Here is a 23942-nt window from a genome sequence, read left to right as displayed (position 1 = left end):
AATTAGTAGAACTTTTCTTCTCTTTTCTCTCTCTATAGTGCACGCCTATACCAAGGAAAGTGTCACGCCCCCCAAGCGGGGTGGGTGACATGGAGCTCGATTAGGGATTAATAACACAGATTCCCAGACGAGCCCCACTCGACTGACTTAAAATATAAATGAATTACTATAGAATTCTGGAGCCTCTGACACATTGGGCTCCACCCCACAGGACATACAGTATCGTACATACATGCTTATGTAAATAATCATTACAACAGACATCAACCACAATCTAGTTAATCCAAATATTACATAAGTTTACAGAATTTCTCAAATTCCTTACATTTGTCCAAGAGGATGACCACAATCCTCACTTGATTCCAACAGCAGCACAACTCAGTTGCTCCGTAGCAAATATCCCGCTATTGTGCACCGCTCCTAGAGTCTCCTGGGAGGGGTTTAATACATTTAAAACATAAAACGTGAGCGAAAGGCCCAGTAGGATATAATTATAAATGACTTAAAATAAATGAATAAATAAATGAGCGAGTAAATAAATGAATGAATAAGTAAATAAAATAAGACATTCAGTTCCAACAGACAGCCGGAACCTCACATCCTTTTTCTCAAAGGAAATATAACTGAAAATAACCGTTTTACAGGCTTCAGCAAGTAATTAGTACAAATTACTTACCTAACCAAGTGCCTCGCCTACCCGGACCGAGTTTCGAGTTCTGCCCCCGAGGATGCACTCTCCGCATCCTATATGGGCTTACAGCAATAGACTCTATTACCAGTTTATAAGATCTCTTTGCTTAAGAAATCATTCATTAACATTTTGAAATCGTTAATACGACCCCACGAACTACTCAAGCCGCGGGCCCCATGACTGGACAAGCCATGAGGTTCCATGACTAAACAAGCCATGGTTTTCAAAGCGTTTTCTTTCACAAATCAATCCCTTTCTTTAAAACATTTTCAAGGCCAAAATCCTTTTTGAAAACAGGCTCACAAGGAAAAGGGATAGAAATCCTACCTCGCACTATCAAACCTGGGACTAGTGTTGCCTTTTCCGGCTCCCGCTTCCTCAAGCCCCTTCAGTCTGAATCCTCAGCGATCACTGATGCAAGACAACACTTTAGGATCAATTCTCATTCCTAAAGCAATCCAAATCTCATTTATGTACCAAGATTTTCAATTAGTGTGCCCTAATCCATTTTCATGTTTCAAAATATCATTTCAAGGGATTTGAATCTCAAATCAAGGATTAACAATGCTAATCCATTTATCTTAAGTCCCCAAATGAAGCTAATTTGGGTTCTCCCCGAAAACAGGGGTCAAAACAGCAATTTCAGGCCAATCAGGGTCAAACCCCGTGTCAACCGGTGACAGAGCAGTGCAACACTACTGGTCGACCGGTAGTGTGCACACCGATCGACCGGACCGGTCGACCGGTCAGCCTGCAATCCCGTCGACCGCATAGGTCGACCGGTTTCCATGTGATCCGGTCAACCGGTGGAATCAGCTGCGCGAGAGAAGCTCGCGAAAATCAATCCAAAACCTGAAAATCCAATCCCAAATCGAGATATTTCAAAGGAAAACCACTAGATCTGGGTTTTAGGTCCTAAAATAAGTCCAAAGAACCCTAGATCTCCAATTTCTACCGTAGTTTTACTCAAAAACCATCAAAATCCGGTTTGAACCAAAAATAAGTTTTGAAATTCAAAAACTTGAGATTCAAGAGAGATTCTTTCAGTAATCTTACCTCGAATCCTTCTCTCGACGTTGAAAACTTCTTTAAATCTTTTCTTGGTTCAAGATCCGTTTGATTTGGGACAAAAATGAGAGAGAGAGAGATGCACGGGAGAGTGAGAGAGAGTGAGAGGGAGAGATGCACGGGAAGGAAAAAGGAAAGAAAGAAAAGAAAAGGAAAAGAAAAGATAAAGACATGTGTACAATATTTTAAAAGAGCAGTCCAGAAATGCGCCCATACACACTTCTGGTTTAAAATAAATTACTGAGAATAATTTAAATACCTTGGAACTATTTAAACTCACACGTGTCAGAAACATTTATTAATTAATAGTCAATTAATAATCCTGATTAGGCACACTAATAATCTCAATTACCTTAATTAATCTCAATTAATTCTTCAGGGTGTTACAGCTCCACCCCCCTTAGGCAATTTCGTCCCCGAAATTAAAGCCTACCTCAAGGTGTGAACAGATGCGGATACTGCTCCTGCATCGTCGTTTCAAGCTCCCATGTGGCTTCCTCAACTCCATAGTGCTGCCACAACACTTTCACCAACAGGATCTCATGATGACGCAGACTCTTTATTTTTCGATCAAGAATCTGAATCGGTGCCTCCACGTATGACGCGTCATACTGTATCAGAACGTCAAACCACTGCACTACAACTTCCGGCTCAGGTTGACATTTCTGAAGCATGGACACATGAAACACGTTATGCACGTGAGATAATTCAGGCGGTAATGCCAATCGGTACGCCACCACTCCGACTCGTTGCACGATCGGGAATGGTCCCACATACCTTGATGCAAGTTTTCCTTTTACACCAAACCGAACAACTCCCTTGCGTGGGGAAACCTTCAGCAAAACAAAGTCGCCTTCCTAGAATTCCAAAGGCCTATGCCTTCTGTCAGCATAACTTTTCGAACGACTTTGAGCTGTCAACAGTCGTTTTCGAATCACAGTTATCTTTTCATTATTCTCTTGAATGACTTCCGGTCCAGTGCTCAGTCAATCCTCTGGTTCCAACCAACACATAGGTGACCTACAAGGACGACCATACATAGCTTCAAACGGTGCCATTCCAATACTAGCCTGATAGCTGTTGTTATAAGCAAACTCGGCTAGGTGCAGGTATTTCTTCCAGTTCCCACCAAATTCTAGAATACAAGCACGAAGCATATCCTCCAGAATCTGAATTACCCATTCAGATTGCCCATCAGTCTGAGGATGAAATGATGTGCTGAAGTTCAAGTCTGTTCCCATGGCTTCCTGGAAACTCCTCCAATACCTTGCATTAAAACGCGTGTCACGATCTGACGTGATAGACAGTGGCACTCCGTGTAGTCTCACGATGTGCTCTAGGTACAATTCTGACATAATCTTTTGAGAATACGTCGCATGGAATGGTATGAAGTGCGCAGACTTCGTCAATCTATCCACCACCACCCAGATGGCATCGTGCTTCAGCTCAGATCTCGGTAGCCCCATCAGAAAATCCATAGTGATGTGCTCCCATTTCAATCCAGGGACAGGAAGTGGTTGCAACTCTCCCGCTGGCTTCTGATCCTTAGCTTTAATCCGGAGGCAAGTCACACATTCTGAGACATACTCACAAATGTCCCTTTTCATGCCTCTCCATCAGTACTGTCTTTTCAGGTGCTGGTACATCTTTGTACTTCCCGGATGTATAGCATACCTCGATTTATGCGTCTTTTGCAGAATTGTCTTCTTTACCTCACCCGCCTTAGGAACAGCAAGGCGGTTGCGGAAATACAAGGCTCCATCCTCTCGGATTCTCCAATCCTCGAATTGCTCACCATTCTGGATTCAAATCCAGATTCCATAGAGGTGTGGATCCTGCCATTGATTCTGCTTAACCTGTTGTACAATATCCGGTGTAGAGATCAAATTATACACCATAGCCTGGTTATGATCTTCGTAGAACTAAAGATCATACTCACTCACCACTTCAGTCATTTTCCAATCCTCCAAAGCTAATGACGCCAGAGTCCCTGTCATCTTCCTGCTAAGGGTATCCGCCACCACATTAGCTTTTCTAGGATGGTATTGCAGAGTGAAGTCGTAATCTTCCATATACTCCACCCATCTCCTTTGCCTGAGATTCAAGTCTTTCTGAGTAAACAAGCACTTCAGACTTTTATGGTCAGAAAAGACCTGAAACTTTGCTCCATAGAGATAACATCTCCATATCTTCAGAGCAAATATTACCGCTGCCAGCTCCAAATCATGTGTGGGGTAATTTTGTTCATGTGGTCTTAATTGGCGAGATGCGTACGCTACCACGCGTCCCTCTTGCATTAAGACACAGCCAAGCCCACTCCCCGAGGCGTTAGAATACACCTCATATGGTTCCTCACTATCAGGAATAGTCAAGACTGGTGCACTTGTCAGTCTGACCTTCAATTCCTGAAAAGCATTTTCACACTCAGCGTCCCACTGGAATCTGACTTCTTTCTTGGTCAACTGAGTCATCGGTGCAGCAATACTCGAGAAGTCTTTCACGAAACGCCGATAGTACCCTGCAAGTCCGAGGAAACTACAAATCTCTGCTACATTCTTATGTCTTTCCTACTGTAGCACAGTCTCGATCTTAGAAGGATCTACAAAAATTCCTTGTCCTAAGATCACATGCCCAAGGAACTTCACTTCTGTCAGCCAGAAGTCACACTTCTCCTTCTTAGCATACAACTAGTGTTCTCGAAGAGTCTGAAGAACAATTCTCAAGTACTGCTCATGTTCTTCCCAAGTCTTCGAGTAAACCAGTATGTCGTCAATGAAGACGATCACGAACCGATCCAAGTACAGCCGAAAAACACAGTTCATTAAGTCCATGAATGCAGCCGGGGCATTCGTCAACCCAAAAGGCATTACAAGAAACTCGAAGTGTCCATATCGAGCTCTGAAAGCAGTCTTCGGAATGTCTTCCTTCTTGATTTTCAGCTGATGGTACCCAGATCTCAAGTCAATCTTAGAGTAAAACTGTGATCCACCCAACTGATCGAATAATTCATCGATCCTCGGTAGTGGGTATTTGTTCTTCACAGTCAGCCTGTTTAATTGACGGTAGTCAATGCACAACCGAAGAGATCCGTCGTGCTTCTTCACAAATAGCACCGGTGCACCCCAAGGGGAAGTACTATTCCGGATGTATCCCTTTTTTGCCAGCTCCTCAAGCTGCGTTCTTAATTCTTTCATCTCTGCCGGAGCCATCCGGTATAGAGGAATGGAAATAGGTGCCGTTCCCAGAACCAAATCAATACAGAATTCAATCTCCCGATTTGGCGGTAAACCAAGTAGCTCATCAGGAAATACATCTATAAACTCGTCCACTACAGGGATTCCCGCACTATCTCCAGTTATCTCGGGTTCACCTTCTAGAGCAAGAAGAGAAGAAAAAATGCCAAGTTCCTCCGTCCCCCAACGTTGTACTTCAATAGTCGCTCCCCCAAGACTGGGTTCAATATCCGCCTGATAAGAAATCATTGTTCCAAAATTCATCACCAAAGTTACTTTTCTACGGTAGCAATCAACAATCGCACTGTACCTTGACAGCCAATCCATTCTGAGTACCACGTCAAACAGACTCATCGGAAGGATAATCAAATCTACTCTCAATCGCTCTCCACCAATCATGATTTCACACGATTTACACACACTCAACACCTCCACACATCCCAGTGGGGAGTTCAAAGTCATCGGGACTTCTAAATTCTCAGATTTTAGTTTCAAAGTTCGAACAAAAGAACTTGATATAAATGACTGTGTGGCACCTGTGTCAAACAACACGTGAGCAAAAGAATGAGAGATGAGAATCATACCCTCAACCACCTCGTTGCTAGTCTGACCTCCCGAACTGCCTCCTGACAGGGCATAAGCTTGTCCCTGTACTTTCCCTTTCCATCTGTCACCAACATTAGGCCGTTGGGTCGGAGGCCTGTACTGTTGTGGTGGAGGTGGTTGCACCGGTCTCGGCGCTTGAGGCCAGAATTGTGTAAACGGAGGTGGTTGGTAAGTCGACACAGGAGGGTATGGCATCTGTTGTGGCTGATAAGGTGGCATGTACGGTGGTGGCCCTTCTTGACTGTAGGAAGCATCACTTTGGGCTTGTTGAGCCGGTGGTCGATTAGGATAATTCCTCCTAATATGACCCACCTGCCCACAATGGTGACACCTGGGCCCGTATGGAGCACTTCTGTCACTCCCTGACGAACTACTGCCACCGCTAACCACTCCCCCACCAGGATGTCCTTGGTTGTGGTTCCTTCTACCACTCCGTTGTGGCCCGCCAGAAACAGATGGTCCCCCAGAAACTGAAACTCTTCCAGCTTGTTCTTTACTCTGGTGATAAGCTATGTTATCCTGCTCCACCCTTGTAGCAGCAGCCACCAAATCTCAGAAACTCCAGATTCTCAAAGCCACCAATGGTCTCTTCACAGAGTACTTGAGGCCCTTATCAAACTTAAGACATCTAAGGTGTTCAGATTCCACCAAAGATGGCACAAACCGGGACAGGTCATTAAACTTGGCCTCATACTCCCTTACAGACTTGTCACCTTGCAGCAGAGACATGAATTCCAGCGCCTTTTCCTCCCTATAACCTTGAGGGAAGTACTGCTCATTGAATAGTGTCTCAAACTGCTCTCAGGTCAGTCCTACAACATCTATTCTTCTCTTAACCTGTTTCCACCAGGTATTGGCTAAACCCTCCATCTTGTATACCGTAAATTCCACCCAGTATTCATCTGGAACTCCCATAGTACTTAAATGCTTGACTATGGAGTCTAACCAGAACTCTGCTTCTTAGGGTCCTCCCTCACTATTAAACGAGGGGATAGGCGCACGCCTAAATTCTCGGAAGTATCCTTGCTTCCTATCCTCAACCGGCCGCTCATTTTGAGCACTTGTGGCCATGCCTTGAAAGGCAGCATACATGGTATCCAGAAATCCTTGATTCTGTTGTGCCAGTTGATTAACGGGCCTACGGCGAGGGGCCATTTCCTTTTACTTAAATAAAACTAGACTACTCAGTGGATTACAGATGTCACACATGTATGTACAATCCTAGGATTTCTTAACCTAGGGCTCTGATACCACCTTTGTCACGCCCCGCCCCCCCCAAGCGGGGTGGATGACGTGGAGCTCGATTAGGGATTAAGAAAGCAGATTCCCAGACGAGCCCCACTCGACTGACTTAAAATATAAATGAATTACTACAGAATTTCGGAGCCTCTGACACACAGGGCTCCACCCCACAGGACATACAATATCGTACATACATGCTTATGTAAATAATCATTACAACAGACATCAACCACAGTCTAGTTAATTAGAATATTACATAAGTTTACAGAATTTCTCAAATTCCTTACCTTTGTCCAAGAGGATGACCACAATCCTCACTTGATTCCAACAGTAGCACAACTCAGTTGCTCCGTAGCAAATATCCAGCTACTGTGCACCACTCCTAGAGTCTCCTGGGAAGGGTTTAATACATTTAAAACATAAAACGTGAGCGAAAGGCCCAGTAGGATATAATTTTAAATGACTTAAAATAAATGAATAAATAAATAAGCGAGTAAATAAATGAATGAATAAGTAAATAAAATAAGACATTCAGTTCCAACAGACAGCCGGAACCTCACATCATTTTTCTCAAAGGAAATATAACTGAAAATAACCGTTTTACAGGCTTCAGCAAGTAATTAGTATAAATTACTTACCTAACCAAGTGCCTCGCCTACCCAGACCGAGTTTCGGGTTCTGCCCCCGAGGATGCACTCTCCGCATCCTATCTAGGCTTACAGCAATAGACTCTATTACCAGTTTACAAGAGCCCCATGACTGGACAAGCCATGAGGTTCCATGACTAAACAAGCCATGGTTTTCAAAGCATTTTCTTTCACAAATCAATCCCTTTCTTTAAAACATTTTCAAGGCCAAAATCCTTTTTGAAAACAGGCTCACAAGGAAAAGGGATAGAAATCCTACCTCGCACTATCAAACTTGGGACTAGCGTTGCCTTTTCCGGCTTCTGCTTCCTCAAGCCCCTTCAGTCTGAATCCTCAACTATCACTTATGCAAGACAACACTTTAGGATCAATTCTCATTCCTAAAGCAATCCAAATCTCATTTGTGTACCAAGATTTTCAATTAGTGTACCCTAATCCATTTTCATGTTTCAAAATATCATTCCAAGGGTTTTGAATCTCAAATCAAGGATTAACAATGCAAATCCATTTATCTTAAGTCCCCAAATGAAGCTAATTTGGGTTCTCCCCGAAAATAGGGGTCAAAACAGCAATTTCAGGCCAATCAGGGTCAAACCCCGTGTCAACCGGTGACAGAGCAGTGCAACACTACCGGTCGACCGGTAGTGTGCACACCAGTCGACCGGACCGGTTGACCGGTCAGCCTGCAATCTGGTCGACCACATAGGTCGACCGGTTTCCATATGATCCGGTCGACCGCACAGGTCGACCGGTGGAATCAGCTGCGCGAGAGAAGCTCGCGAAAATCAGTCCAAAACCTGCAAATCTAGTCCCAAATCGAGATATTTCAAAGGAAACCCACTAGATATGGGTTTTAGGTCCTAAAACAAGTCCAAAGAACCCTAGATCTCCAATTTCTACCCTAGTTTTACTCAAAAACCATCAAAATCCGGTTTGAACCAAAAATAAATTTTGAAATTCAAAAACTTGAGATTCAAGAGAGGTTCTTTCAGTAATCTTACCTTGAATCGTTCTCTCGACATTGAAAACTTCTCTAAATCTTTTCTTGGTTCAAGATCCATTTGATTTGGGACAAAAATGAGAGAGAGAGAGATGCACGGGAGAGTGAGAGGGAGAGATGCACGGGAAGGAAAAAGGAAAGAAAGAAAAGAAAAGAAAAGGAAAAGAAAAGAAAAAGACATGTGTACAATATTTTAAAAGAGCAGTCTAGAAATGCGCCCATACACACTTCTGGTTTAAAATAAATTACTGAGAATAATTTAAATACCTTGGAACTATTTAAACTCACACGTGTCAGAAACATTTATTAATTAATACTCAATTAATAATCCAGATTAGGCACACTAATAATCTCAATTACCTTAATTAATCTCAATTAATTCTTCAGGGTGTTACAGAAAGAGAGCAAAAATTGTGTTCTCTAATTTTCTATTCCCTCCTATTTATAGAGTTATAGGAGAGCTCTTTGCTTTATCTTCAAGTTAAACAATTGAAGATTGGTTATCCCTTATATTTTAAATCATATTTAAAATATACTTTCCCATTTAATTTTGGAAAAAAAATTTCTCTCTCTCTCTCTCTATCTCTATTAAAACTAGCCACCACAAAGATATCTCCCTATGGTTGGCATCCGATACTGCTAGGAGAATGAGAACACTTTCTCCTTTTATCCAGTTTCTAATTTTGTCTCAAATTAAAATTCAAATAATGTCAAACTTTAATTTCCTTTTGAATTCAGTTGGATAACTTGTCAAACAAGTAAACTAGATAACTTAAAGAGAAAACAACAGAATCCCAAAAGGGATTCTCCTTGTGTCACACGCCCCCTGTACCTCCATGTGCTGTGCGTTTTACCTTATGTGGTCCCACCACAGTGTGTTCTAAAATTAATTTAAATAATCACATTATTTATGTAAAGTGATATTTATTCCCAATAATTAACCTTGTCTTACAAATACTACAAAATGACGTGAGACTCATGGACCAATAACTCCAAGTTTAAATAAAATTAATAATTAATTAAAATCGTTAATTAATTATTCTATTAATTTCAAAAGTTACTCTACTATAAACTTGGAATTGCACTCTCGAAATTATAGACATAATTTACTTCTAAGAACTTGAAGTTTTCATTTGATATAGTCATTACATATAGATCAATTCTCCATAAATCATTCTTATTTAGAGTTAGGTGAAATCCGTTAATCTCTCTAATTACTTCTTTATCCTTGAGTACCATTGATTATCTAATTAATAGTATATTCATAAAATGCGTTCAAGAATACGAGTGATAGGAATATTGTCCTTAAAGCATATGATGTAATAAGGATATTTATTATTTAATTAATAGAATAGTTTGTTTGTTATTTATGTGCATGTATTATTGAATACTTTATGAATATCATTAAAAATTATGCGATTATTTATGTGACCATAACTACTGTATATAAGTGTTATATAGGAGAAGATAATATTTAAGGATAATAATCAAAATAATGTCCGTAATGAATTTAATTAAAGTTACAAAATCTTTAATTAAAACATTATTTATACACGTCATTCCCATTAAGAATGAATGATATTCTCCACATCATTAATATAGAGGGATATTGAATTAGTGTATTATGCATAATAAGATTATGTAGAACTGGGACACAGACACAATTTGACTTTCTTATAATTTCCGTTAACTATAGAAAATTAAATTTGAGTCTACCGATGGTCATATATGGAATGATCTTAATCATGAGTTATTAGTAGACTCATATTTATGGATTTGTGTTTTTTGACTTACTCGGTACGAATTTCAAGATTCTAAATCATATTTTTTGTATCTTGGAAACATGATGAAATGGATAGACAGGAATGCTAATAGACGACATGTAATCAATTCCTTCTTCTTTGAAGAAGTAGATAAATAATTCCTTTAAGGGTTGATTCAATACTTGAAAAAATAACGAGTTTGTATTCATGAATGTGTTTTATGAATATATTATTCATTAAAGAATCAAGGATAAAAATGTAATTAGAGAGGTTAACGGATTTTACCTAGCTCTAATTATGAATTATTTATGGATGATTGATCTATATGTAATGACTATATCGAATGGACACTTCAAGTTCTTAGAAGTAAATTATGTTTATAATTTCGAGAGTGCAATTCCAAGTTTTTGGTGGAGTAACTTTTAAAATTAATTAATTAAAGAGTTTAATTAACTATTAATTTTATTAGAGCTCAGAATTTTAGGTCCATGAGTCCCCACATCATCCTTGTAATATTTACAAGATAAGATGAATTATTAGGATTTAATATCACTCGAAATAAATAATGTGATTATTTAATTAAATTAATTTTAGAACACACTGTAGTGGGACCACAGGAGGCCACACGCCCAGGCACAGGGAGGTGCAGGGGGCGTGTGACACAGGTAGAATCCCATTGAGATTCAGTTACTAGCTCTCTAAGATATCCGGTTTACTTGTTTGATAACTTTTCCAATCAAATTCAAAAGGAAAGTGAAGTATGACTTTATTTAGATTTGAATTTGAGCTAAAGTTGGAAACTGGATAAATGAGAAATTTTCTCATTCTCCTGCTGCAGATTTGACAGGGAGGTTTCCCTGTGGTGTGGCCGGCCATGCATTAAAAGTGGAGAGAATTTTGTTTCTTAAATTAAATGGGAAATTATATTTTAATGAGATTAAAATATAGTGAAAACCAGTTTTTCTATTGCTTTATCTTCAAGTTAAAGCAAAAGGGTCTCCTAGGGTTCTATAAATATGACACAATAGAAAATTGGAGTAGAGAATTTTTTGTCTTAAAAATTCCTAGTGTAGCCGAATTTTAGAGAGAGAGAAAGATAAGAAAAGTTCTTCCAATTCTCAATTTCTTAACATACATGTGTTGATATTGAAGAAACAAAAATTAGCGAGTGATCTAGGCTGATAGTTATTTAATAGGGCTCACACTCTAGGTCTTGTAGATTTCAAGGATTAGACGAGAAAGATTTGACTTTTCTGAGAAAGCTTAGAGCTTGGACTGATTGTAGTCAAATACCTCAAGTTATCCGCTTAATCGTTCGCTAGGTATCTATCTTTATAAATTAATATGATTTATTATTACATAAATTAATATAATCTATATAGTATTCAAAAGTTTTATGAAAATTTTTGTTATTCACGATCCGCACTACCATGTTTCTGCACATGAAAACGTTTTGAAAACCAACAATCGAGCTCGTTACATATTCAAGTACCGAATCAACACTCAAGGTAATTATTTATTTATTTCTTCAATGAAGAAGGAATGAATTCCATCTTGTATATTAACATTCCCGGCTAACTACTTTATCATGTCTCCAAGATACAAGGTAGGATTTAGAATCTCAAAATCCATACCGAGTAAGTCAAAAGACACAAATCTATAAATAAGAGTCTACTAATAACTCGGGATTAAGATTGTTTCATATATTGACTATCGGTAGACTCAATTTGAATTTCTATACTTAAAGAAAATTATTAGAAATTCATATCATATATGTATCCTAATTCTACAGAATCTCATTACGTATAATACACTCATTCAATATCCCTCTATATTAAAGATGTAGATAACATCATTTCATTCTTAATGAGAACGACATATATTAGTAATATTTTAATTAAAAATTTTGAAACTTTAATTAACTTCATTACGAACATATTTCGATTATTATTCTTAAATTTTATCCTCTCGTATACAACACTTATATACAGTATTTAAGATTACATAAATAATCACAAAATTTTTAATGATATTCATATAGTATTTAGTAATACATGCATATAAAATAAAATAAAGAAGGTATTTTATTAATAAAATAATAAATATCTTTTTGCATCTTATGCAAGACACTATTCTTCACAATGTCCATCTCTATTTAGCTCGTACTTGCCTTTTTGTAGTATTAGTCTTCCTTCTGTCTCCAACTCTTCCTATTCTTCTCCAAAATAGTATTGTATTTTTTTTATGTGATTAGTATTTTAATTTCATATCAATGATGTGATAAGGATAGTTAATAAATGAATTAATTATCCTTATAATGACTTTAGTTTGAAGTGTATAATAGTAATATTTAATATGTTGTTTTACTAAGTTTATTTTATCGATTTGAGTTTTGTAACAGTAAAAAGTTCTCAAAAACAGTCACATCTAAGTTTTTTACTATAGTATAAAATTCTCACATAAAGTCATATATCAACTCGAATTAAAAATTCGAATCAGTGAACTAAACGGGCCCTTATTTTGTTCTAATTATTTGGAGATTTCTAACGTAAAATTTGAAAAAGTAAACTATTAATAGGTCTTTGTTTTTCAACAATCATATCTGTATAAAAAATTATTGTTGTACATTACTTTTATATATTGATGTTATTTTAATTAGATCTAGTATTCAGAAATGCTTACGACCCTATAAGGTATTACCGACGCTAACTAATTATTATGTCAAAATAAGTTAACTTCTTTTTTCATTTTAATTTTCAAAACTACTTATTTTTCTAATTTTAATTTTAGTTTCTTGTTAGATTTTGTGAATTTTTTAAGGAGATTTCGTGATAATTTTTTTTGAAAGAGATTTTGTGACATTTTTTTTTTCAAGGAAGATTTTGTGACATTTTAACTTGCACTATTGTTTTATTTTATTATTATTATTTTTTTTTTTTGAAAGGTAGTTCGTATTCTAAATCAAGAAAATACGCCCGCTAACGCTTATACGAAAGACCTCATAACGATATCATCATATAAATATAATAGAAAAAAATTTATTCAACACTTCACACCTCTCTAATTCCAACGAACCGAAGTTTCGTCGTAAATCCCGAGGTTTTCGTTCTCTGCCACCATGCTTCTCGGCCCACTTGACGCAAGAGGAAGAGATCACTCCGCAAAACCGGCCGTCGAATCGCCGGAAAACGATGAAATCGTCAACCCGACCGCCATGGATTCCGTCACCGGAAAACCTCCAATGGGTCTGACGGAGAATCTCTCTCCGACCTTCCTCTCCACCGGAAATCCCTGCTTGGATTTCTTCTTCCACGTCGTTCCGGACACCCCACCTGCCGATCTGATCCAACGGCTGAGACTGGCCTGGGCCCACGACTCCTTGACGGCGCTGAAGCTAGTCTGCAATCTGAGAGGCGTCAGAGGCACCGGGAAGTCTGACAAAGAAGGGTTTTATACGGCGTCGCTTTGGCTCCACAAAACCCACCCCAAAACCCTAGCGCTCAACGCCAGGGCCTTTGCCCATTTTGGGTATCTCAAGGACTTGCCGGAGATTCTCTACCGGCTTCTCGAAGGGTCCGAAACCCGAAAGCTGGCGAAAGAAGAGTGGAAGAATCGGAAGAAGCGGAAATTGAAGATTCCAAATGTGAACGACAAAGAAAAGGCAAGGGCTTTGAGGAAAGAGAGGGAATTGGCCAAGGCAAAAAGGGCTTTGGAAAGGTATGAAAGTGATTTGGATTATAGATTTTTGTATGATTGTGTTTCGGATGTTTTTGCTGATATGTTGAAATTAGATATGCAGTTTTTGAGTAGTGGAGAAATTCATAGGATTAGTTTAGCTTCAAAATGGTGTCCTTCAATTGATTCTTCGTATGATAAGTGTACCTTGATTTGTGAGGGGATTGCTAGGAGGGTTTTCCCCCGAGAGTCGAATTCGGAGTACGGTGAGGTTGAGGAGGCTCATTATGTTTATAGGATTAGAGATAGGTTGAGGAAGGAAGTTCTAGTGCCTCTTCACAAGGCATTGGAATTGCCTGAGGTTTACATGAGCGCTAATCAATGGGGAATTTTGCCGTACAATAGGGTCGCCTCCGTCGCGATGAAGAACTATAAGGACTTGTTTTCGAAGCATGATAGTGATCGATTCGGGGAGTATCTTGAGAATGTGAAGAGTGGCAAGGCAAAGATTGCTGCCGGGGCTTTGCTTCCTCATGAGATCATTAAGTCATTGGAGGATGAAGATGGAGGAAAGGTTGCGGAATTGCAGTGGCAAAGAATGGTTGAAGATGTTGCCAAGAAAGGGAAGCTGAGTAATTGTATTGCAGTTTGTGACGTGTCGGGAAGTATGGATGGTGTGCCAATGGAGGTGTCTGTGGCTCTTGGTCTTTTGGTTTCGGAGCTTAGTGAAGAGCCGTGGAAGGGTAGGGTTATTACATTTAGTGAAAATCCTCAGATTCATGAGATTGAAGGAGACACCCTTTTGTCCAAAACCGAGTTTGTGAGGAGGATGGAGTGGGGTATGAACACCAATGTTCAGAAAGTTTTTGATCGGATTTTGGAAATAGCTATTGAAGGGAAGCTGAGTGAGGAGCAGTTGATTCAGAGAGTGTTTGTGTTCAGTGATATGGAATTTGATCAAGCTTGTCGCATTGAGACGATGGGATCTGACGAGGATGAGAGTGGGGAAGATTCCGAGGAGGATAAGTGTGAGGAAGAATCCAATGAAGATGAGAGTGGGAAACAGTCCGAGGAGGATAAGTGTGAGGAAGTGTCCAAGGTGGATAAGAGTGAGGAAAAGAATAGGAGTTGGGAAACCAATTATGAAGTCATACAGAGGAAATTTAGGGAGAAAGGGTACAACAAGGTGCCAGAGATTGTGTTTTGGAACCTTAGAAATTCATCTTCCACTCCGGTGGTCGCTAAACAAGTTGGGGTTGCTCTCGTGAGCGGGTTTTCGAAGAATCTGTTGAGTCTGTTCTTGGAGGAAGGTGGAATTGTGAACCCTCAGGATGTAATGGCACTAGCTATTTCGGGCCAAGAGTACTCGAAACTTCAAGTGTATGATTGAAATCGACAAACCCTCGTGAACCACGCATAGTTATTCCAAATCCACAGGTATGCATAGTTATAGGATAATAAAATTGCTGCTTACCACATATGTAAATATCAAGACCCTTTCCAATTTTGTTCTAAATTTTTCTGTCTGAATATATGGGGGATTTAGAATAAACATGGGATGATATATTCCTGTAACTATCCTTTTAATGGGTGGAATTGCCTTGCATATTGGTGGCATGTGTTACTGCATGAGCCAAGTCATTCTGCATGTGTCAATGATATCAAACAACACACTATTTTTCTGATATATGCTGAAAAAATTCACTGAAATTACCATTAGATGTTTTTGTATGAAACTGAAATCCTTTGTTAAAGTTACCTTTCAATGTCCGACACTCCAACTACTTTATAAGGTCGTATATAGTATGCTAAATATGGTGGAGAACTTAAAAAATTAAGTTCCAAAAAATAGAGGTACTTTTGTTTGTAGATATTAAAACAACACCAAGATACATAAGGAGACAAATTTGAGCTCTGTAAGAAATTCCTATATGGCTTTTCCAAAATAGAATCGACCTTCAGTGTAGGTTCTTCTGATTGATACAATAACAAGTCTGTTGTTGATGTCGATGTTCACCCGTCTAAATCTTTACTTATCTGACTAGGCACTGAACAAAAACTTATATGCACCAAAAGAAAACGAGAGAAAGCTAAATAGAAAGCAACAACGAGATAGAGATCTTTATGTGCCAAACACACCATCATTATAGAATTAGATCTAAGTGGATCTATATACTTATTCAATGTGGAAACAAAACAAGATGAAAATTTAATAAAAACTTATACTAGAGAGGGAGATCCTCTTGAGAGAATTTTGTCTCTGGTGGAGCTGATTGTCAAAGTTTGAGATGAAGATGAGAAGAGAAGTAGAAGAAGAAGAAGAAAAAAATAAAAAAATAAAAATAAAAATAAAAGAGGGAGAACTATAGAAGCCAACTCCCTTGTAATTTCTAATTTGCAACTCCTGTACATGATCACGTGTGGAATGCTAAATGCGTTAGACAACTAAGATTTAATTTTCAATAACAGATGGAACTAGTTAGTAAAGTTACAGTTTAGTTACTGTTTAATGTGCAATTTCTTTATGAGGGTCATATATAGAAGATTTTGATTTGGAAGGAAGTATATTACTATAGTATGGGACAGTGAAATTGTGGGCTCTAATTTGGTTGCATGAATATGACGACTTTAGTCATTTTCAACTTTCATATTTGATTAGGAATGGCAATTTTTGACGTACTTTACTTTATTTCTGACCATTCTTAGTCCTTTTTTTTTTTCCTTCTTTCTCCAGGCAGACGTCCCTTCCTCCTTGCTTTATATTTGCATTGTTCTTCCAGTCTTAATGAAGTGTGGTTTCTTTTCAGGAAAAAATAAAAGAAAAAAAAGTGCAACTCCTTTATACATTGAATACTAAACATGGTAGAGATCGCAAGCTTAATTTCCAACAGGAGATGAATGTAGAAAGTTAAAGTTTAGGCATTTTGTTTTTTTGAATATAAAGTTTATGATTTTACCTAGTAAAATAGCTGTGATTTTCCAAAACAAAATAAGATGAGAATATAAATAGTGTCTAAGACCGGTTGGTCTATTAGCTGTGATTTAATTCTGCTTTGTATAAGAAAGTTTAGAAAATTACTGAACTCACCTTTAGCATAGTTCAATTCATAAACACAAATGTTGTATCATTTTGATTTTTTTAAAATTTTTTCTTGATAAATTACTCTTGAATTTTGGTTCTTTTTGCAAGTTCTAGTCGCTAACAGTAAAATTGACAAAGGATTATTGAATTCAATAAAAATATGTATTTTAAAAGCTATAATATAGCTGCACAAGAACTCTCATTCATGCAAAAACATTTTGAGACAAAAACTAAGAGAAAATAAAATTTTACAAAGAGAGAAGTCTCCTTGTCCTTCCTTTGTCGAGAAGGATGAACGAAGACCCATACAACTGCAGTAAGTAAACGAGACAAATTTTTTGAAAAATCAGTTAAAGAAAAAACAAGTCCAAATCCTATAAGACGTTAAAAGCCATACATCTAAAACAACAGAAATCAAACCAAATAACATGCAAAAAATCACTCAACAGTACAGTACTAGTAAGCTACTGGTCTCTTGGTCGGTTGATCTTCCATTGGTCAGGTGACCGGTGACCTTCAGGTTCAATGGCTTGTTGACCTTTCGGTCTACTTGTCAGCTAGATCATCTCTAATGTAAATGTTACAATTAGCACATTAATCGGAGAAATTTTTTTCACTTAAATATTAAATTTACAATTGACACATTAATTATAATATTGCATTTGAAATGCTCTAACCTTATCAAACCCCTCCGGGGTTAACATGTGTTCGCATTATCGATGGTTTTCCAATCGTACTGTACTACACAAGCATTACACGTCCAGTAGGAGAAAAAAAAGACAAGAATAAAGTAGCTATAGTATCAGACTTCAAGGGGCAAAAACGAAGATGGTAGAGCAAAAATCATGGAAGAAATTGAAACACGCACGTTGAGATATCGAAAGATCCAAATCGTTGTATCCAGTTGCCTATTTAGAATATGAACTAACTCAAAATCTTGATTATTCTAAAGTGCAAATAAACTTGCTAGAGAAGTTTTTCAGTGGAATATCTTGACAATCTGTCCTGACAGCTTCTTTTTATAAGGGGTGATGTAACGATCCACACCTTAATTTAGTATGATTTTGTTCACTTTAAATCTATGCTCGTATGGTATTTTTGGGCTTTATTCCGAAAGACATCATACTATTAGGAGATGGATTTTTTGCTTGAAATCCATTATTTATATAGCTTTCTCCAAATAATGTGCGATTGTTTAATTTATCTTGTTTTGATGTTTTTGTTTGCCGCAAGAGATTGATGATTGTTATGTTTGATAGAGGAAAGAAGTGATAAGGTTATCATAAAATTTGAAAGGCGTAGGGAAATATTTTCGAGGAAAATTTTTAAAACACCCTTTGAAATAGAGTCTCTTTCTATTTCTACCTCTAAACATTAGTCTACATATTTTTACATTTTAAACTAAAATTAATGAATGGGTAGAATTTTTTAAAAATGATACTTTTAATAAGTCAGGTATTTAAGAAAGTAGAATCTGTAATTTTCTGGACCATTCATTTCTAATTAAAATTGGACTAACTTTTCCTCTCACCTTACATGGGCCAAATGGCTATTCCACCAAATTGGTGGAAATATTGCCTTCTTCTTTGGAATGATTATAAACCAAAGAAAGTAATTCAAAATCTTTCCTTTTCTTTCCAATGGAAGGTCCGATATTTTCAAATTGATTAGGGAGGATTTGAATGAGTGGATATTACCGCATCTTCTTTGAGGAACAACAACCTGAAGAAAATCAAAATTATCGGCTCAAGTCAATACGTCCACTAATCGCTATAAAATTAAATCTTTTTAACCCGTGGCCTTTGGGGACAACAAAGGTTTGTAACTCGGTTATAAAAAAAATAAAAAAAAGCAATTATAGAACAACAGAAACTAATAAAAATAATGCTCAACTCAAGGCAGAAAGGAGAGAGAAAATTGCAAAAAGCAGAGGTATATAAATGCCAAATTAATATCATGACTTGTAACAATTAAAGATAATGCATGTCAAGATCAAAAATGTCTGTCGGAAGGAATTTGAACTCATGAAGAAGATTGCTATTAATGTTTCTTGCAAATTAAAGCTTGAAATTGTACAAAATGGTTATCAGAATGGGTATTTAGGATCCTAAAAAAAAAAAAAAAACCCTTTGTTTTAATATTTGTTTTAATATTTTAATAATATCAAATAGATATCCCGCTTTTAAATAACATTGTTATAGTTGCTTGCGCGTTCTTTCTGGTTTGGGATGTCCTTCAATTTATTTATTTTTTAACATAACTGAAATTACTTTTAAAAGCGCTCAAATAAATATTCTCTATTTTTTTAAAGTAAGTGTTAGGGATAATTAACAATTTTTTTTTTTACCCTTTTTCGTATAACTTCAAAGTAAGGCGAAACAAAAAAGTAACATAAAGGATAATCCAAATTTGGAAAAAAAAAAAAAAAGAGACATAACATTTCCTAGAAGCACTATGTGCATATCTGGTATTATCAAAACACTGAAAGGTACCAATTTTTGTTTACCAAATTTGATAAAAGATATTTGCTCAAGTATTATTCAGAATATATATATGTACATAATTTCTGCTTCGTAGTTATGTTATTTGAAGTTATTAATTAGTGAATAGGGAGTCTCTACTTCGGGAGCCAAGTTGTTATTATGAGTGTTGATAGCGTAGTGAGAGGGATAAATGACACTTGGCGGAGAAGTTTTTCAGTGGTGCATCCTAACAATCTTCTCCGACCCATACCTTCATTTGACATGATTTTGTCCGCTTTATATCTAATATCGTATCGTATTTTTGGGCTTTATTTCGAAAGACATCATATTATTGGGAGATGGATTTCTTACTTATAATCTATCATTTACATAGTTTTCTCCAACTAATTAATGTGCTGACTCTTTGATTTATCTTGTCTTGAGATTTTTAGATAATGTTTGATAGAGGGAGGAGGTGATGAGGTTATCATAAAATTTGAAAGGGGCACTTGGGAAATACCTTCTGATTAAAATTGGACTAATCACATTGGCCTAATGGCTATTCCACCAAATTGATTGAAATGCATTTTCTTTAGAATGACTATAAACCAAAGAAAGTAATTCGATTATCTTTCTTTTTCTTTCCAATGGAGGGTCCGATATTTTCAAATTGATTTTGGAGGATTCGAGTGAGTGGATATTACCGCATCTACTTTGAGGAACGACAACCTGAAGAAAATCAAAATTGTCGGCTCACGTCAATACGTCCCCCTAATCGCTAGAAAAATACAACTTTTTAACCCGTGATCTTATAAGGGGGCAACAAAGTCTTTAACTCGGTTAAAAAAAAAAAGAGAAAGAAACAAAGGATTTTTTTTAGTACGTCTTATTACAAGAAAAACTGAAACTTCTATTAAAAAAATAAAAAAGAAAAACTAAAATTCAACAAGAATCTTAGACTTATGGATATGATATTAAGGCAGATACAAATAATGCTCAACTCAAGGCAGAAAGGAGAAAGAAAATTGCAAAAAGTAGAGGCATATAAATGCCAAATAAATATCATGACTTGTAACAATTAAAGATGATACATGTCAAGATAAAAAATGTCTGTTGGAAGGAATTTGAAGACTGCTTTTAGTATTTTCTTGCAAATTAAAGCTTGAAATTGTACAAAAAGGTTATCTGAATGGGTTTTTACGATCCTAAAAAGAAAAGATATACCCTTTGTCTTAATATTTTAATAATATCATATGGATATCCCGCTTTTAAAATAACATTGTTATGGTTGCTTATTCTTTTACATACTAAAATTACTTTTTTTTTTGTTATTTTCTTGAGAGGAGTTCAAAATTATCTTTAAAAGCGCTGAAATAAATATTCTCTGTTTTTTTATAGTAATTTCAAAGTGTTAGGGATAACTAATAATTGTTTTACCTTTTTTCATATAACTTCAAACTAAGGGAAAAAGAAAGGAACATAAAGGATATTCCAAATTTCAAAAAAAAAAAAAATGACATAACATTTCTTAGAAGCATGTGCATATCTGGTATTATCAAAACACTGAAAGGTATCGATTTGTTTACCAATTTTGATAAAAGACATTTACTCAAGTATTATGCATAATATATAGATATATACATATTACACACATATAAATATATTATTTCTGCTTCGTATATTAGTTAAGTTTTGTGAAATCATTAGTTAATAGGGAGTCTCTACTTCAGGAGCCAAGTTGTTATTATGAGTTATGATAGTGGTGATGATGATTATGGTTAACATGGAGTCTTTACTCCAGTTATTTTAAGAAAGCAAGCAAATAGAGCTAGAGATTACAATTTAATCCTTTCAAAAGTTAACAATACGGAGTTATTAAAAAAGAAATGGAGTCGCGGTTTCAAGGTTTATTTTATTTTTGTTTACGTTTTATTTTTATTTTTATTTCTTCCCCTAAAATCTTATATTCTTATAAGATATATCATTGAAATACTTTTTCATTTTAATGTTTTCTGATTAAAGTTATTTTTTTCACAAATTGTCCACATTAAACAAGTTTCTGTCCCACAAAGGTACATACTTTATTTCCTTACTTTCCTAATGAAATGTCTTATTAAAATTATTTTTTAAAATGTTCTCTCAATCTTTTTCATGCAATACTCTAAAATATTTTTTTTTCTCAAATGTCGCCTTTATAATTGTTTTTAATTGCACCTATTGTATATATATATATATATTTTTTTTAATTGACTTATTTTGTCCTTTTTTTGCCTCTTCTTTTTTTCTTTACGTTTTATTTTTATTTTTATTTATTCCGCTAAAAATCTTATATTCTTAAAAGATATATCATTGAAATACTTTTTCATTTTATTGTTTTCTGATTAAAATAAGTTTTTCACAAATTGTCCACATTAAAAAAAATTTCGGTCCGGGAATTGTACATACTTTATTTCCATACTTTCCTAATGAAATGTCATATTAAAATTATTTTTTTTTTAAATGTAATCTTAATCTTTTTCATGCAATACTCTAACATATTGTCTTTTTTTCCCTCAAATATGTGGCCTTCATAATTGTTTTTAATTGCACCTATTGTATATACATAATTTTTTTTTCAATTAATTAATTTTGTCCTTTTTTGCTTTCTTGTTTTTTGGTTTACGTTTTATTTATTTTTATCTATTCCCCTTAAACTCTTATATTCTTAAAAGATATATCATTGAAATAATTTTTCATTTTAATGTATTCTGATTAAAATAATTTTTTCACAGATTGTCCACATTAAAAAAATTTTCTGTCCTTCAATGGTACATTCTTTATTTCCAGACTTTCCTTATGAAATAATTTTCTCAAAACTATTCCTGCCAAAAGTAATTTTTCTTCCTCATATTACACTTCGTTCTCTATTTAATTATTGAGTAGGCTCTACTTATATATTGTTTATGTTTATTATGCCTCCACTTAAATCTTTTTTCCTTTTTATAAGAAATCCCTAATCAGTCTATTTTGTTTGGCCTTATCAAAATTTTATTTTCTTAATTTTATTTTCTATTTCTCTATCAATATAGAATATTCAATTGACAAATATATTTTAATTGAAGTGCGCAGTTTTGGGCATCTGCCTTTTTTTTTTGTGAAGAAAATCTCATATCTTTAAATATGCCTCATTAAAATCATGTTTTCTCTAATATTCACTATATACAAACCAAGCATTTCAATCTATTATTGTTCATTACCAATTAATTGGTCACATGATTATATTGAACTCTTAAAAAAATTAAATAATTAAATAATTATTTGATTAGTGAATAAACCAAGCATTTCAATCTATTACTGGTCATTTCTTATTAATTGGTCACATGATTTCATTGAATTCTTATGAAAGCAGATTAAATAACTAAATAATTATTTAAAAATTTAACGTCTATATATTTCTTATAAAAAAACTTTAACACCATATACTAACAATAATTAAAAAATTTGTATAAAATGATAATTAAAAAAATTGAATCCACACGTGAACGTGTCCACAACTAGTACTCGAAAGAAAAAGGAGTATGGTCTGCATGTTCTGAGTGGAAGCTTGGGTTTCAAGTTGCATAAATAAAATCGGATTGGATCACTGCTCGTGCCACGTTTTGGTTATTCTCGTTGGCCTTTTCTGTAGGGTTTTGTTATTACCGTTTTTTATTTTCTTGTTTTGTTATCTATTTTGGTTGATTTATGATTTTCCTTTTATTTGTTTCTTTTTCTTATTAATAAATTTGAGTGAGGGATTTACCTTTTTATCTATTTATTTTGTATTATTATTATTTTTCTTAAAAAGGAACCAGGTTTCTTCCTACAAAACTTACTTTTGTTTGTTTTTTGTTTTCTTCTTACTTTTGTTTTGTTTTGTTTCATTTGGTTTTGTCTTCGTTTTTAGCACTCTTAGGTTTTTATATTTCAATTTTGCAAGACTTTTTTCTTTTCTTTTAAATGAAGTTTTTGCATGTTCTTAAAAAAAAAAAAAAACCAGGTACACTAAAGTGATTATTAGTTAAGTATTTAAGTTGTTTCTAAAACTACTTACTGTAGAAATATTCCATCATCAATGAAAAAGAAAGGAAGAAAAGAGAGGCCAAGAGAGATATTCACATCTCATAAAATATTACAAACGATCACAGAACTGAATTTAACAATAAGCAAGAAAATATTGGATAGGCTCATCAGCTAACAAGTGAAGTTCCAACAGCCATCGACACACACACACACACACACATATATATATATATATAGGACAAGAAGACACGTACGTAAGCTCCGTAATGCATGCCATGAGTCGTAAACAACTCTTATTACTGAAAAGTGAAAACCCTAACATCGACCTCTCTATAATTATATCATGATCTTATTTCATTAGTACAGATGACCATGACTCGATAGTGGGTTGTAGGGTCCACTTGGGGGCTTCTTGTAAGGAGGCTGTCTCGG

General features: G+C 35.6%; 1 protein-coding gene across 2 annotated transcripts; it reads left to right on the top strand.

Moving 5' to 3' along the window:
* The first annotated feature begins 13315 nt into the window (after positions 1–13315).
* Positions 13316–17005, top strand: LOC21390541. Of its 2 annotated transcripts, none has more exons than XM_024174243.1 (2): positions 13316–15362; positions 16733–17005. In XM_024174243.1, exon 1 carries the CDS (start codon positions 13369–13371, stop codon positions 15313–15315), a length of 1947 nt encoding a protein of 648 aa, XP_024030011.1. In that variant the 5' UTR covers positions 13316–13368; the 3' UTR covers positions 15316–15362; positions 16733–17005. The 2 variants fall into 2 exon arrangements, with proteins under 2 accessions (XP_024030011.1, XP_010109606.1); XM_010111304.2 differs by lacking the exon at positions 16733–17005 and adding an exon at positions 16660–16732.
* Positions 17006–23942: the final 6937 nt, after the last annotated feature.

This window comes from Morus notabilis, unplaced genomic scaffold (genome assembly GCF_000414095.1).
Source record: "Morus notabilis unplaced genomic scaffold, ASM41409v2 Scaffold232, whole genome shotgun sequence".
NCBI classification, from domain to species: Eukaryota; Viridiplantae; Streptophyta; class Magnoliopsida; order Rosales; family Moraceae; genus Morus; species Morus notabilis.
This window is presented reverse-complemented; position numbering and strand designations above follow the sequence as displayed.

Coding starts and splice junctions, on each gene's coding strand:
- LOC21390541 (XM_024174243.1), top strand. CDS start 13,369: ATGCTTCTCGGCCCACTTGACGCAAGAGGAAGAGATCACTCCGCAAAA.